This window comes from Macaca thibetana, chromosome 1 (genome assembly GCF_024542745.1).
Source record: "Macaca thibetana thibetana isolate TM-01 chromosome 1, ASM2454274v1, whole genome shotgun sequence".
In the NCBI taxonomy this organism is placed as follows: domain Eukaryota; kingdom Metazoa; phylum Chordata; class Mammalia; order Primates; family Cercopithecidae; genus Macaca; species Macaca thibetana.
In genome coordinates, this window is record NC_065578.1 from 19,250,584 (window position 1) to 19,266,342 (window position 15,759).

The 15,759-nt window shown below is 51.0% G+C and overlaps 1 protein-coding gene across 1 annotated transcript in view; it reads left to right on the plus strand.

Moving 5' to 3' along the window:
• VWA5B1 (von Willebrand factor A domain containing 5B1) overlaps positions 1 to 15,759 on the plus strand; it is a 53,730-nt gene that overhangs the window by 7,893 nt on the left and 30,078 nt on the right. Inside the window, exons 3-8 of the mRNA XM_050793972.1 lie at positions 1,832 to 1,984; positions 3,318 to 3,588; positions 6,235 to 6,380; positions 7,295 to 7,426; positions 8,078 to 8,202; positions 12,025 to 12,201. Of these exons, the coding sequence (XP_050649929.1) occupies positions 1,832 to 1,984; positions 3,318 to 3,588; positions 6,235 to 6,380; positions 7,295 to 7,426; positions 8,078 to 8,202; positions 12,025 to 12,201 (1,004 nt within the window). The remainder of the gene's footprint in view (positions 1 to 1,831; positions 1,985 to 3,317; positions 3,589 to 6,234; positions 6,381 to 7,294; positions 7,427 to 8,077; positions 8,203 to 12,024; positions 12,202 to 15,759) is intronic.

Here is a 15,759-nt window from a genome sequence, read left to right on the forward strand (position 1 = left end):
GAGACAGGGTCTCATTCTGTTGCCCAGGTTTGAACGTAGTGGTGCGATCACGGCTCACTGCAGCCTCCACCTCCCGGGCTCAGGAAATCCTCCCACCTCAGCCTCCCAAGTAGCTGAGACTGCAGGCATGTGCCACCTCACTCAACTAATTTTTGTATTTTTTGTAGAGACTGGGTTTTGCCATGTTGCCCACTCTGCTCTCGAACTTCTGAGTTCAAGCAATCCACCCGCCTCAGCCTCCCAAAGTGCTGGGATTACAGGCTTGAGCCACAGTGCCAGACTGTCCCTGCACTTTACAGCCCACAAGGCACACTGTCCACTGGTCAGTCCCACACTTTCTCCAGGGGGCCTCACAAGAGGAGAGGCATCAAGACTCAGTCAAAGCCAGGAGCCTCCACTCCTAGCCATGGTTCTTGCTCCTATGACCCTGGGGAAGCTGCCACCACCTCAAAATCAGGATGTTGCTCCCCACTGTCCAGATGCCCTGGGTTGTGGCGGAGCCGATGAGGTAACACAGTAGGCAGGACTTTGTGGACTGAGAAGCCATCTGTGAATATGAACCACGGTCAGGGGTGTGGAGGCACACTGGCCTGCCAGAGTCATTTGTAAATCAAACTCCTCTCCTTCCACTTCAGGAGGGGAGTTGTGGGAAGGCCAGGAGGGCACCGGCCAGGATTCCCTTCCTATCCGCAGTGATGGGGCCTCCTAGCCACCAAACTTCGTGTCTGTGGTCACCAACCTTTGGTGACAAAACCTCAGCCCCACCTGAGATTCTGAAACCCCTGCAGGGCTGCCTTGGGGACCAACACTACCAAAGGGAGCCGCAGGGAAACTTTCTTCGCCTTAGAAATTTCCCAGGCAGGGCAAATGGCCCTGTTCCTGTGTTCAAGGAAACCTAGAGAGGGCGACTTAAATTAGGATCCACCTGCAGACTCAGGGAGCTAAATACCCAAACTACTTCCAACAGCCCTTTGGCTTTCCACATGCAGAAGGCATAAGTCCCCCCACTTTACAGATGAGGAAACTGAGCCCCAGAGGGAGCGGAGGTCGGGGTTTGTGGGGGGCTCACCCTGGACCCAGCATTGTGCTGTCCCGATATTAAGAGGGTAGATAAAACAAGACCTTAACACTGTCAATGTGATCCCCAGCCGCCAGCATTACTCACAAGCTGCTTCAGAATGGCAGAATTTCTGTCCCCACCCCAGAGCTACTGAATCCAAATCTGGATTTTAACAAGACCCCAGGTCACTCGTGAGCTTCTAAAGTTTGAGAAGCACTAAGATATAATAATGTGTGGCACGTGGCTTCATAAATTATGCCTATTTTTTTCAGTTCTCACTACGACCCTGGGAATAGGCTTCATTATCCCCATCTTACAGGTGGTGCTAGGAGGCCTAGAGAAGCTAAGTGTCTTATCCAAGGTCACCTGGCTAGGAAACATGACGGAGCCTGGATTAGAACCCTAGTCTTCCTCCAAAGCCCCAATCTTCTATGCCACAGGTGGCAAACTTGTGGTCCATGGACAAAACTGACCACGCAGATGTGCTTTATGAGGCGCACACAAGTCCCATAAAAACCCATGTTTTCGCTCTCTTGGAAAATCAGAAGTTCTGGCCACACCAGGCTCACACACATGCAAAATAAGAGCTGGCCCTGGCGCTGCACTTACCCACCTGGTCCCAGAGCTGGCTCGCTGCCGAGGCCTCTGGGCATCTGCTGAGTGGCAGTGGGCACCACCCAACCGGCAGGCCAAGGATTCAGGTTCCTTCCAGGCAAGGGGTGTGCAGGGTGGGCCTGGGGCACCTCGCGATGCTGGGCCCTGCTCTGACAGGCCTCTTCGTGTACCCCCTGGATGAGTGCACCACGGTGATCGGCTTTGAGGCAGTCATTGCCGACCGTGTAGTGACGGTACAGATCAAGGACAAAGCCAAGCTGGGGAGCGGCCACTTTGATGCCTCCCATGTTCGATCCCCAACAGTCACAGGTAAGGAGCCCAGAAGGGCTGCAGCGGGACCTGGGTTGGGCCAGCCAGAGGCTGCCTGGGCTGGAGCCTCAGGCTGACTGCAAGGATAGCAGCGGAACATGAGAGAGAAAGAGCACTGAACTAGTCAGGAATCCTGGACGGAATCCTGTGCCACTTTGGGCCAATAATTAACTTCTCTGAACCTCAGCTTCACTGTCTGTAAGACAGAGGTAATTGACTTTCTGTTGTCACTCGAAAGTGTGTGAGGATCAAAGGAAGGGAGGTAACAAAAGGATTTTAAAGGTCTCTCTAGAGAAACAGAATAACATCTTTTAATTTCAGAGGCTGTAGGACAAGTCACGCCGGGATTTGACTCCCTTTCCTGTTGCTTACAAATGGTGTGAGCTTAGAGAAAAAGTTAACCCCCTCTGTAAAATGAAATAAATAGCTGTCCTCACCCGATGCTCAACCAGTATAATGCAGGGAGAGAACTCACATCACAGTAAATACTCAAAGCATGGCTACTAATGCCTGCTACTGAGGAAACTGAGGCTCAGAGAGGGAGAGCAACTGGCTCAAGGTCAGTGAAAGGCAGCTGTTAGTGCCTGTTAGGCAGCACATCACACAGCATGCTGGTGGAAGAACCAGGGCTAGAACGTAGACCAGGTAAAATATAATGTAAGAGATTCTTACTGTTGGATCTATGATCAAGGTGAAGTTTGTTCAAGTGGTTATTAAAACGTTCAATGAACACTCATCCTGTGTAATGTGCAAAGTTGTCCCTGAGTTGTTATGATTTATCACAGTCCAAAAGGTTAGTTAGGATCTGTCTAGGAGTAACCATGATGGGAGCAGGGGGTGGAAAGTGACTGTGTCAAAAGAGGTTGTGATGATGTTAGAGGAAAAGACCAGCCTAGATCAGGGACCAGGGAGGTGTTCATGGAGGGGTTGGGTGGGTGGGTAGACTGGGTAAGCAGGGACGAAGAAATGGGTGTTTTGATAAAAGGAAAGAGCATGAGCAAAAGTATGGATTCCCAAGGGCAGGGGATGCTTTTATTTGGTTCTTGGGTTGGGAAGTAGAATTTGGGGGATGAAGATGTGACCCTCTGTTGGGGTTTTGTGAGTCCAAGTTTTCCACCCCCAGCAAGGTCGAGTGGAAAGTTCACAGGCCTAGAGTCAGACACGTGGGGGTTCAGATCCTGGTTTAACGGGTTACTTATTCACAACACACACCCTCAAGCTGAGCCTTGATTTTCCCATCAGCAAAATGGGGCCACTCACTTACCACAAGAGCAATCTTAGAGGGGATCAGAGATAATCTATGTACAGCCCCTGACGCCAGCCTGGCACTTAGGGAACATTCTGCAAGAGGGGGTTTCCATCGCCCCTCATTCCTGCACACCGGGAAAGGTGACCTTGGATGAGGATTTGGAGCGGATCCTGTTTGTGGCCAACCTGGGGACCATTGCCCCCATGGAGAACGTCGCCATCTTCATCAGCACCTCCTCGGAGCTCCCGACGCTGCCCAGCGGGGCTGTGAGGGTCCTTCTGCCTGCTGTCTGTGCCCCAACCGTGCCCCAGTTCTGCACCAAGAGCACTGGCACCTCCAACCAACAGGCCCAGGGGTAAGGAAGCCCTGCCCAGACCAATCAGAGTCCCAGGTGGGCAACAGAGAGTGCGTCAGGTGACATTAGTAGGGGATGGGGTGGGGGAGACAGGGAGGAGATGGGGAGACTCTGCTGTACGGTTGCCACCCTCTGAGCCATTTCCTTCTCCCCTGCTCACTTTTAGAGCACTTAAAAGCATCCCTGAAATGCCCTGTAATGGTACTGGCCAGAAGTTATGAAATTTGGACAGCTTGGAATCAGCATTTCCAAGCTGTCCAAATTTCATAACTTTACTCAAGAGGTACTTTCTGATCACCTACGATGTACCAGACACTGGGCTGGTTGTTAGGGATAGAGAAGGAGAAAAACCAGTATGTTTCCTGACATTTTGGAACTTAGTGGAAGACCATTATCCAACGAATAACACAACTAATTATGTGACTCATTGTATACTGGAATGCATTATTGACTGAAAAGTACAAGGAAGGAGAAGTTCATTGGGCTAAGAGTATAAAAGAGGGACCCAACCTGGGGGGTCAGGGGCCGGGCCAGGCTTCTCTGAGGAGTGATGTTTCAGCTAAGAACTGAACGATGAGGAGGATGTAGGTGCAGAGAGGAGCATTCCCGTAGGTGACAGCAGCAGGGACAAAGGCCCTGGGGTAGCAAGGACAGGGCACTGGAGAGGAACAGAAGCACAGGTGGCACATGATGAGGCTGCAGAGGCATCGGACGCCCTTTGGCCCTGGCTAAGATTGTTTCTCCAAAAGCAACAAGGAGCCATTAAGAGGGTTTTCAACAGGATGGGGAGAGGAACATGACAAGCCTGTACCTGGACAGTTTCTCTGTCCTCCCCTCATGGTATGGAGGGAAAATGAGGTGGGTCACAGTCTAAGGCACTTACAGCTGAGATCATTTTCTATGAAAATAAGTGCTGTAGGGGACGGAAGGGGACAGAGTGGGACAAGTGCCATTTTAGCTCCAACGAACAAGAACTAGGATCATTTGTGGCCTGACCTGAATGAAGGGGACAAGCCATGGACATATACTAGAGGGAATATTTTGCGCAGGGAGAGTCACAAGTGCAGAGGCCCAGAGGCAGCAGCAGGTGCCATGTGTCACGGCAGCAGCAGAAATGCTAGTGTGGCTATCGCAGAGTGAGACAGGAAAGAAGAGAGGTCAGATCGGTGGTGATGAGTGGGATCGTGCATGGTCTTGAAGGACGACACTTGGCACAACAGAGAAGCTGGTGGCATAAGCCAGTCTTAGACCAAAGAGCACCAGCCTGTGTGTTGTCTTTGTAAGTGTTGCCGGTGACGATGAGCCTTGTGCATTTGAGAGGCAGGGCCTAGCTGGGACATTCAGGACCTCAGTGAGTCAGGGAACAAGAGGCCAGGAGGCCCTGATGCCACTGAGCGGGTGCTGATACGCTTATTTCTGCCCATTCTAGCAGGCAGAGTTAAGAGTGACACTCTTGGAAAAAGACTGCCTCAAACCCCTGTGAATCTCAAAGGAGCTCAGATAGAGTGACACAAGACAAAATCCAAAAACCAGATGACACCAAGTGTTAGTGAGGAGAAGGGGAAGGCTTGTTCACTGCTAATGGAATTAGGAATGGGGACAGCCACCCAGGAAAGCAATCTGGCAATCCTCAGTGTGCCCTTTCCCCCGGGGATCATGAAGAAATTATTTCACAAGTCCAAAGGGAACACAGACAGGGATATTCATGGTGGCGTTATTTGTGGATGTGGGGAGGCCGAGCTGGGAACAACAAGTACAATGTAACGGATGCCCCCAAGTGATATCAAGTTAGCAGCGAGGACTTGGGTTTGCAGCCTCCTGGGCAGAGTTTTAAGACATAACATTGTGCCAAAAAAAAAAAAAGTAAGAGATCGAATGAGATTCATAATATAAGGCGATCTTGTCAGCTTAAAGCACAATTACACCCAAATGCTGCCCCATATTTTACAAGGATGTGTGCATATGGAAGGACATAGATTAAAAGCCTTAGGGGGTGTGCCTGTGGAGACAGCATAGGATGGGAGATGGGGTGGAGATCGCAAAGAAAGAGGGCCCCGAAACGTGAGCATTCAGCAGGTGACAGACACTTGGCTAAGTAGTTGCTCCTGGAGTCCTCAAAGCAACTGCAAAGTATTGTACCAATTTAAAGGATGGGAAAACAAACACTTAGAGGAGAAATGACTCGCAAGGCTTGCAGCTCACAAAGACAGAGATTCAAGACATGGTGTGACGCAGTACAAACCGTTTCACCATGGAGCCAGACAGACCTAGGCTAGGAGATCTGGGCCAGGACTCTGCCAGTTCTTAATAGTGGGAAGTTGGGCCAGTCACCTCATCACACTGAGCTTCAGTTTCCCTGCAGAGACTCTGACATTTTCCCAGAGCTGTGGTGAGAACGATGTGAGCTACCCCTCGGGAGCACCGTGCCTGATGCCTGGTCCAGCGTGGGTGCTCCTTGGAGGTGGCTGTGCCTTACGTCAGAATCCAGGCTTTCCCTGGGGTCAGGTTGAGTGGGAGAGTACGGGTCTGAGGGCCCCCTTGGTGGGCTGGGTTGCCTGGAACTCATTGTCCTCTCCTTGTCTTCTCACGCTGGTCCCCTGCTTCCACCCTGGCTGGTCTCCTTTCCTTCTCCCGGCACTTTTCCAGCAAAGACAGGCACTGCTTCGGTGCCTGGGCCTCGGGCTCCTGGAATAAGTTGTGTCTAGCGACTCTCCTGAACACTGATGTGTCCAACCCCATGGAGTATGAGTTCAACTTCCAGCTGGAGATCCGTGGGCCATGTCTGCTCGCAGGTGAGAGGGAGATATCCAGACGGGATTGGAGGGCTTCAGGCCAAAAGTCAAAGGCTGCCAGGGATGGGACAGGGGTGGGCAGGGAAGCCAACTGGCCCAGATGGGAGATCAACAAAAGTACACAAAGCCTGTGGACCCCCATTTCCCATGGCCCCAACAAGCAGCCCAAAGATAAGTCCCTTCCCAGTACAGATTTCAAGGCCACCGACTTCCACCCCAATGGCTTCCTCGGGAGAACGTCCACGGGGAATGGTGGACCTTGGTCCTCTCCTAGAGGCCACAGCTGTAAAGCTGCTTCCTGGTTCTCACCTTGTCTGCTTGTCAGAAGCACCCAGAGACACCCGAACATCCTGCAGCCTAGATCCCACCTCCCAGAGATTCTGGGGTATGTTCTGGGCATGGAAACATTTAAAAGCTCCCCAGAAGATTCTAACATGCAACCAGGATTAAGAACCATTGCTCTGAAGGTTCTCCCCACAACCACTCAGAGCCTTAAAAGGACACGAGGATATGGTGTCTTGTCAGTGCATGCGCTCCTAGAGCAACATTGCATTCCAGTGTGAGGTGCGTTTATGGAGCACCCATCAAAAAAGCACCCTTCGACAGAGCGCTGAGAGCCATCTGCTTGGCAGCATGCTGGGGGCTGTGTGTGCCCTATAAGAATGCGACTCCTCCAACCCCCACTAGATCCTGAGTTGAGAGCAGGAAAAGCCATCAGACACCATCTATCTAAGCCTGCATTTTACAGGTGGAGAAATTGAGGCAGCCTGGCCATGGTCATACTGCAGGTCAGGAGCCCCTAATGGGGCTGGCATATCACTCATCTCTGGCCTGGGTCTTGGTGTGCCCCAGCGAACTCCTCTCTCTCCTGACCTCATGAGCCTATATCCCCCTTGCCTTTCTATGCCACTCAGGGGTGGAGAGTCCCACGCACGAGATTCGTGCCGATGCTGCCCCATCTGCCCGCTCGGCCAAGAGCATCATCATCACCTTGGCCAACAAGCACACCTTTGACCGGCCTGTGGAGATCCTCATCCACCCCAGTGGTACGGTGCCCCACAACGGGCCCCTGGGTTGCCTGTGGGAGGGAGGAGGTGCTGAGCCTGTGGGGACAGAACATGTGGCCCTCTGCCCAGCAGCTAGCTAACCAGGGAAAGGCTCGGGGGTGTGTGGCCAAGGAGAGGAGACTCACTACTTTCCTCCCAGGAAAGTTGGCTCTAGCTGGTGGAATCAAGTGTCTCCTGCCCTGATTCAAGCTCCAGAGGCCTAGGGTCTCATCCACCCATCAGGACACTTTACCCCAGGCCAGCTGAGCAGGGGATCTTTGGAAACCAAAGTTCAGTGAGACCCTGGAAATTCTGTAGCCTCAAGGAGAAATTCTTGTCTGTTCAAGAATTCACAGAATGTCAAGACCTGAAAACATCAGAGAGGCATTTAACCCCATCCCACTACCATTTTACAGATGGCTCAGCTGAGGCCCAGAGAGGGGCAGTGAGTCACCCATGGCCACTAGGCTCCCCTGCCTCCCAGCTAAGGAGTCTTCCCAAGCCCTACACTGCTTCAGGCAGCCAGGGCTTCCACCCTGCTTCCAACTGGGAGTCCCACCCCTGTGAGAATCTTGCACCTAAACCAAAGCCCCCAGCATCCTTCTCCTGTGATACCTGGCCAAGTGCTGAGAGTCGATCTCATCTCTGCAGAGCCCCATATGCCCCATGTCCTGATAGAGAAAGGGGACATGACGCTGGGAGAGTTTGACCAGTACTTGAAGGGAAGAACAGATTTCATTAAAGGGATGAAGAAGAACAACAGTGCAGAGCGGAAGGTGAGGGCAACTGAGGCGGGGAGCGGATGGTGGCAGAGTTGGGGTGGCACTGAGGCCTGGTCTCCACTGAACCAGTGAGGTGGGGAGGTAACCTGCCCGAGGTCATGCAGCAAGCTGGAGGCAGACACCAGGCAAGAAGTGTTTCCTTCTGTGGGCCCCAGGGCACTGCAGGGCACTTTCAGATGCCCCATTATCCTGGCTCTGTTCCTGCCTCCTGCTAGGTCACCTTTCTCCAGGACCTCGCAGGTGCGTAAGCCAGGAAAATTCACATATGGTGGCAGAAATTGCCTTGGCCTCCTCCGGGCCTCTGCATCCCCAGGGGTGCCCAGGACCCTTCAGCTCCTTACCTCCTGGACCTCCCCTACCCACCAGCTGAGTAGCCTCTTGCTCTTCCTCCCTCTGGGGCCCTTGCTTGCTATGACATAAAGGACAAAAGCAGAGTGGGGAAAGCTGTCCCCCACCCCATGAAGCTGCAGGACAAGGAGGCCTGGCCAGGGGACGGGGATGGGAAAGGGAAGGTTGGAGGCTGAGCGTCAGCCACAGGTCACACCCTGTGCTCTGCCTCCCACTCACGGTCCTGCACACTGAGCCAGGTCCTGAATGCCAAGATAGGTTTCAGAATGATGGCTCATCTCTTTCCATTAGCCCCTTTTTTAGATGAGAAAACTGAGATCTAGCACCCAAAGATCACCAGTGAGCTGGAGGAAGGGAGAGACTGTTATCTCAGAAGTTAGATTTGGTGACCAGGAGGCTAAGGGATGAGAATGGATTCTGTGGGGGCAGTTGAGCTGGATTTCACAACACCACCCATGCTCTACCCGCCTAGCTGGCACAGGGCAGTGGCAAGGTGAGGAAGTGGACAGAGACCCCACTGGAAGCACCTGCTCTCCCAGAGGTGCCCCTCAGCCAGATGAGTCAGTTGGGAGAAGTTGGAGCCAGGTTCTCAGAGTAGGGGGTGGCATTGCCAGAGGGCCAGGTTCTCAGAGTAGGGGGTGGCAATGCCAGAGCTCTGAGAACTGCTGCCTGTATGCCAGAGGGTCCCAGTGGGTCTCCCAGGCCTGGGGCTGCCTGCCTTGCCTGCCAAGCCTTAAATCAATTAGCTCGGGGATGGTGGAAGCAAATGAGAATTAACTTGCCACCTTGGGTTGGTTATGCAAATAGCCTGTATTCTCACAAACTCCAGGGATGACAGCAATCAACCCACAGCTGCTAAGAAATGATGAGTTTATTGTAATTGGATAATGGCAGCTTGAGGAGACATTAGAGAATCCTGAGCCAGGGTACCCACCCCGTCCCTCTGAGAGGAAGATAAGGTTTCTGGAGGTGGCTTCTCTCACTGACAGATGTGGTGCTGCTGCCTTGGGCTCTGTCATCAAAAGAGCCAGTCTGGGCTGTGGCCTCTGGTGGAGGGGCTTCACGTGGGAGAGAGCGAGCCAGTTCCCTTGGCAGGGAGAAGAGTGGGTTGCGGGTATCCACAGGGTGAACATCAATCAGGAAGAGTGGGTGGGACAAGCTGTCAGAAACCCTGGTTTAGCAAGGAGAGGGCAAATCACATAGAAGGACACACCATGAGCAAGAGACAGAGATGCCAAGAGAAACAGAGGCTGAAGAAAAAAAAAAAAAAGAAAAGATGCACACACAGATCAGTGGCAGACAAAAAGGCCCACACAGATTAATTCCCTCACTTACTCATTCAACCAATAAATCTTAGGGGGGCAATACTGAGAATGATACAGTCTTTATCTTCATGGAGCTTATATTCTGGAATGGAAAGACTGAGGAAAAAAAACAAATCAGGCCAGGCGCGGTGGCTTACCCCTGTAATCGCCGCATTCTGGGAGGCCGAGGCAGGCGGACCACAAGGTCAGGAGATCAAGACCATCCTGGCCAACATGGTGAAACCCCGTCTCTACAAAAATTAACTAGGCGTGGTGGTGCATGCCTGTCATCCCAGCTACTCTGGAGGCTGAGGCAGGAGAATCGCTTGAACCAGGGAGTCGGAGGTTGCAGTGAGCCGAGATAGCGCCACTGCACTCCAGCCGGGTGGCAGAGCGAGACTCTGTCTCAAAAAATAAAAATGAAAAAGCAAATCAAGAGGGGTGATATGACCACAAGTCATAGGTGCTGGGTGTTCTTTAGCTGGGTATCAGCAAAAGCCTGTCTGAGGATGAGACCTGGCAGATGACCAAGAGCCCACCGTGGGAGGAATGGATGGAGAGGGCACAAGGGATGAAAGAGCAGGAAGCAGAACAATGGTGACCTGTTTGGAAAACAGGAAGAAGGTCAGTGCAGCTGAAATGTAGGGAGCAGAGTGGGTAGAGAGGAGGTGGACAGGTAGGCAGGGGTGAGGCCACAGGGGGCTTCCTAAACCATGGTTTAGAGTATTCAGGGAGGGCACTGTTTGAGCAAGAGAATGACAAGAACAGTCACTCTGGCTGCTCTCTGCGGAGTGGACCACAGGGAGATAAAAGTTGGACAAAGAGAGCAGGAGGAGACTCTTGCAAAGGTCCAGAGACAGAGACAGTCCTCTCCTGAACATGGGCAGTAGCAGTGGAGACAGAGAGACATGGACGCATTCAGGCTGCATCTTAGCAGCAGGACTGGCAATGCTTTGCTGCAGGATGGAATGTGTGGAGTGAGGAAAAGAGGGGAACCGAGGACAACTGTTAGGCGTTTGGTTTGAACAACTGGGTGGGTGGTGATGTCATCTATTGAGATGGGGAAGGAACCCAAATAGACAGAAACTGAGAAACAGACACAGAGACACGTGTACACACAGAGACAGCCAGATAAGGAGACAGAGAGAGAAAGTCGGGGTGGAGAGTGAAAGCAGTGTGAGAACAAAGGAAATGAGATTCTGTGGGAAGGGGAGGGGGAGAAGCAAGGGGAAGGGTTCTGGCCTCAGGGCCAGCTAGGAGGCCACATAAAAGAATAAACACCAAGGCACTGTCCTTCCCTTAATCTTTACTGATCCATCTCTGGACCAGGCCCTATGTTAAATTCTGGAGATGTAAAAGAAGCTAAGAGATGACCTGCCTTCAAGTATAATAGCAAACAAGTTGGCGGGAGGCAGAGATCGGAGCAAAAAACTGTATTCAACATGAGAAGTGCCTGGGCCTCCAGGACCAACAACAGCAGCACCAGCAGTGGCAATGATGGCTGCTGTTTAGAGACAATTGCTCTCTGCCAGGCAGCCAGCTTCCCAAGTGCACTGAACCCATGCAACAACTCAGTGAGGTATGTCTTCTTGTCCTCATTTCATGGATGAGGAAACTAAGTAATTAAGTCCACCTGGAAATTGGGGAAGACTTTCCAAACGGGTAGAATTTGAAGAGTGAGTAGGAATTTAACAATGGGAGAGAATCGGTAAACCAGGGAAACCCAGTTCACAACCAAGAGGAGCCAGAGCGCAGTTTACACACTGAGTGTAGAAGCGAGAGACCATTACTCAACCAAGGGGCTTCTCGCGTCTGTGCTGACTCAGCTCATCCTCACAACCACCCTAAGAAGCGGACATTATTCGCCCCATTTGACAAATGGGTAAATAGACCCAGAGGAGGGGCTCGCCCCCATGTCACACAGTAGGATGGTGACAGAGCAGGGATTCAAACCCAAGTCTTTCTGTCTGCAAAGTCTATGCTTGCTGTTGCAACCCGTGAAGGTCTAGCAAACAGAGAAGCTGAGCACAGTCAGCCCGGAAGTCTTCCGTGCAGAGCCTGAGCAGGATGTGGGTGCATGGTGAGTGATGGGGACCAGGATGAGTCCCCAGGAGTACCTCTTGACCCCCTGATTGCCCAATCAGAGTGTTCCTTTCTTCTCCAGACAGAAATCATTCGCAAACGCCTCCACAAAGACATTCCCCACCACTCCGTCATCATGCTCAACTTCTGTCCCGACCTCCAGTCAGTCCAGCCGTGCCTGAGAAAGGCCCACGGGGAGTTCATCTTCCTCATTGACAGGAGCAGCAGCATGAGCGGGATCAGCATGCACCGAGTCAAGGTACCTGCTGAGAGGACCCCTCCCCAGGGCCCAGGGATCCAGGGAAAATCAGCTGTGCGCCCCCAACCCAGCTTCCTCAGCACTTTCTGTTCCAAGAAACAACTTTTAAAAATCAGTTTAGGCCGGGCGCGGTGGCTCAAGCCTGTAATCCCAGCACTTTGGGAGGCCGAGGCGGGTGGATCACGAGGTCAGGAGATCGAGACTATCCTGGCTAACATGGTGAAACCCCGTCTCTACTAAAAATACAAAAAAAAAACTAGCCGGGCGTGGTGGCGGGCGCCTGTAGTCTCAGCTACTTGGGAGGCTGAGGCGGGAGAATGGCGTGAACCCGGGAGGCGGAGCTTGCAGTGAGCCGAGATCACGCCACTGCACTCCAGCCTGGGAGACACAGCGAGACTCCGTCTCAAAAAATAAATAAATAAATAAATAAATAAATAAAAAAAAATAAAATAAAAATCAGTTTAAACAGAGACACCCAAACTCCATTTGCATCTCCAAAAAAACGTGAAGTAGTGTGAGCAGAGGCAGAGCTGGCATCCATTTACAAGGGATGAAGTCATCCATAGCTGTCCTTTGCATTCTACAAACTTTAGCTAAGACACCCCGGCAGGTACTGAGTGGAGCAGTGTAGGAGAAGAGAGGAAGGGAAGTAACATTTGCTGAGGGTCTGCTATGTGTTGGATACGGTGCTAGCCACTTAATGCAAAGCTTGGTATCTAATCCAGACAATAATCCTATGCGTTTGATCCTATTTTTGCCATTTTCCATATAGGAAAGCTGATCTTGAGAGTTTCAGTCACCTGCCCAAGGTCACATGGCCAGTGTGGTCTAAAATTAAACCCACGTCCACCTGACTGTTCCCACCACCTGACATCAGAGCTTCAGTGGACATGGCCCCTGCCATCAAGGAATGTATAGAATTTGGTAGAAAAGACTTGGTTTCTCTTTTTTTCAAGTGCCTAATAGGTGCCAAGCCTTGCCCTTGGCCATCTGGAAAAACAGCAGAATGTAAACACATTTGCTGTCCTCAAGGAGCTGACAGTCAAGAGAGAGGCACAGGCCTGCTAGCCAATCAGAATACATGGGAGCTTTGTCTCCCTGCTAAGGAGAGCTCCTCAGGAGAGTGGAAGCAATGGTGATAGAACCCTCCCCTCGACAATCCAGACGCATTTCACCTGCCCCCTGCCCTACCCCCAGGAGATTACCGGTCTAGACTGTGGCATTTTACAAGACTCCCTTGTATTTTTGATTGTGCAGATGTCTGTCTCTCTGGAGTTATGAACTCATTTAGGAAAAGGGTTATCTATCCTCTCACCTCTCTTTTTCCATGGCGCCTAGCTCTGTGTTTATGCATGAAAAGCCTTCCATCTCTTTATTGATCGGGGTAAAGGATAACTGAGGTCAGGAAAACAAGGAAGGAGGGGGCAAAAACAGAGTGGGGTTCTGCCATCACCTGAAATTTCATCTTTCCCCCTAGTTTGTTCCCAGAGCAAGCTCTTGTTTCCAGGACAGCAAGCTCAGCAAGGAGAGGAGGGTTGGGTAGGATCTGGGATGCCAGATATCCCCGCGGGTTTGCTACAGTTGTCTTGAAGTATGACAGAGGAGTCATACACAGGACCCAAGTTCCTGTTTGAGGTCTCATGACACAGGGGTGTAGGGCTGATTGACACCTTCCCCAACCTGCCCACCATCAAAGGCAAACATTGGAATGAGAAGCTGTCCTCGGTGCTGGAGTGCTGAAGCACGCTCCAGGCCTTTGTGGCCATCTGTATCCCCTTCTGCATCTATATCAATTCATAAGATGTCTCAGCTACCCTAGAGCATCACAGAAGCATAAACCTAAAACATGCCTTAGGGAGCATTTAATCCATTTCCCCTCCACTTTCCAGGTAAAGAAACTGAGTTGTCAAGAGGCTAAGTGCTTTTCCCAGCATCACAGGGTTAATGAGAGAGCCTGGGCCTTCTATATCTTGCTTCAGAGCTCATTTTCCTTACATTGCTTATGGAGAATTATGCATACTCTTCCACTAAAAAATTCTCTTCTCTGATGATATCATCTCTGCTGCATGGCATTGTGCCAAAAGCAACACCTGGGTTCCAAGGTCAATTCTGCCACTGATTTGCTCCTTGGCTGTGGACAAGTTGATTCTCAAGTCTGGGCTTCATTCGTCCTTTCTGTAGAGTGAGAAGGATCAATTCAGGCAGAGTGAATGTATGTCACATGTCCCTTGGCTCCCCTCTCCCCATCAATTCAATAATTGGTCATGACAATTTTTTTCCTGCTGAACCTGGACTCAGTCTATATCCTTGTCATCCCAGTGTTCCAGGCAGTTACTACCAGTTAAATGGAATTAGTTCATAAATGGAAATCCACTTTCTGGACTGAAAGCCTGTCCGATCTTTGCATTCTGGAATTCTCTGACAATAACTTTCTCTGGCTCTCCTTTCAGTCCTCTTTCTCCTTGGAATTTCTCCTGCCCTTCTCCAGTTCAGCTCACTGAGCTCAAGGTCATGCCTTCACAAATGGCTTTGCATTGGTGCCATCCATGCTAAACATGACCCTTTTAGAGAAAGGCACAGAAATTACTCAGGCTACCCACCCCTTTCCCCACTGACAATAAGGCCACTGGAAGGTTGCTTGGGTCCTTAATTGTGACCCATCGGGTTGAAGTTTTAGGAAAATCTAGGCTCGGGGGGAGGGAGAAAATAGAAATCCAAACAGCCTATGCCAAAGGGGAAAGTCCAGCCAATTTAATTTCCTGCAGCTGGTCTCATTCTTCAACTGCCGCTTGCTGCCAAAAACATGGCTTTAAAAATTCTAATAGGTGTGAGCAGAGACAATCTGTATGGATCAGCAGAATCTCCTCCTAGCAGGAATATGCATTAGTGACTAATGAAAAAATAAGCAGACATTGACTTCTTTTGTAGAGAAACCAAATGTATTGAGGCAAGCAATGAAAAGAGATCGAGAGAATGTTAATGTTAATGTTTAATGTTAATGTTTACAGGGTGGGGGATGGGACTGGGGTGTGAGTATGTGGAGCCTGGAAATCTACGTGGTGTAAAATTTGCCAGAATCCACTTGCAGCTGTTTTCTTCTAGATCCTGAAGGATGATGGCTTCCCTGAAGCCATGCTGAGATCCCTGGGGTACTATCAATAAACAAGATGGGGGACATGGAGGTGAGGGGCAGACAGACCTTCATTCCTCTGCCAAGGCAGAGCTGACATGAATAAAAATCTCAAAGCTGTGTTTTTTTTGTTTTTTTTTTTTTTTTTTTTGGAGTTTTTTTGAGACGAGTCTCGCTCTATTGCCCAGGCTGGAGCACAGTGGCATGATTTCAGCTCACTGCAGCCTCCGCCTCCCAGGTTCAAGCGATTCTCCTGTTTTAACCTCCTGAGTAGCTGGGATTACAGGTGTGTACCACCACGCCTGGCTAATTTTTGTGTTTTTAGTAGAGACAGGGTTTCACCATATTGGTCAGGCTGGTCTCAAACTCCTGACCTCATGATCTGCCTGCCTCCACCTCCCAAAGTGCTGGGATTACAGGCATCAGCC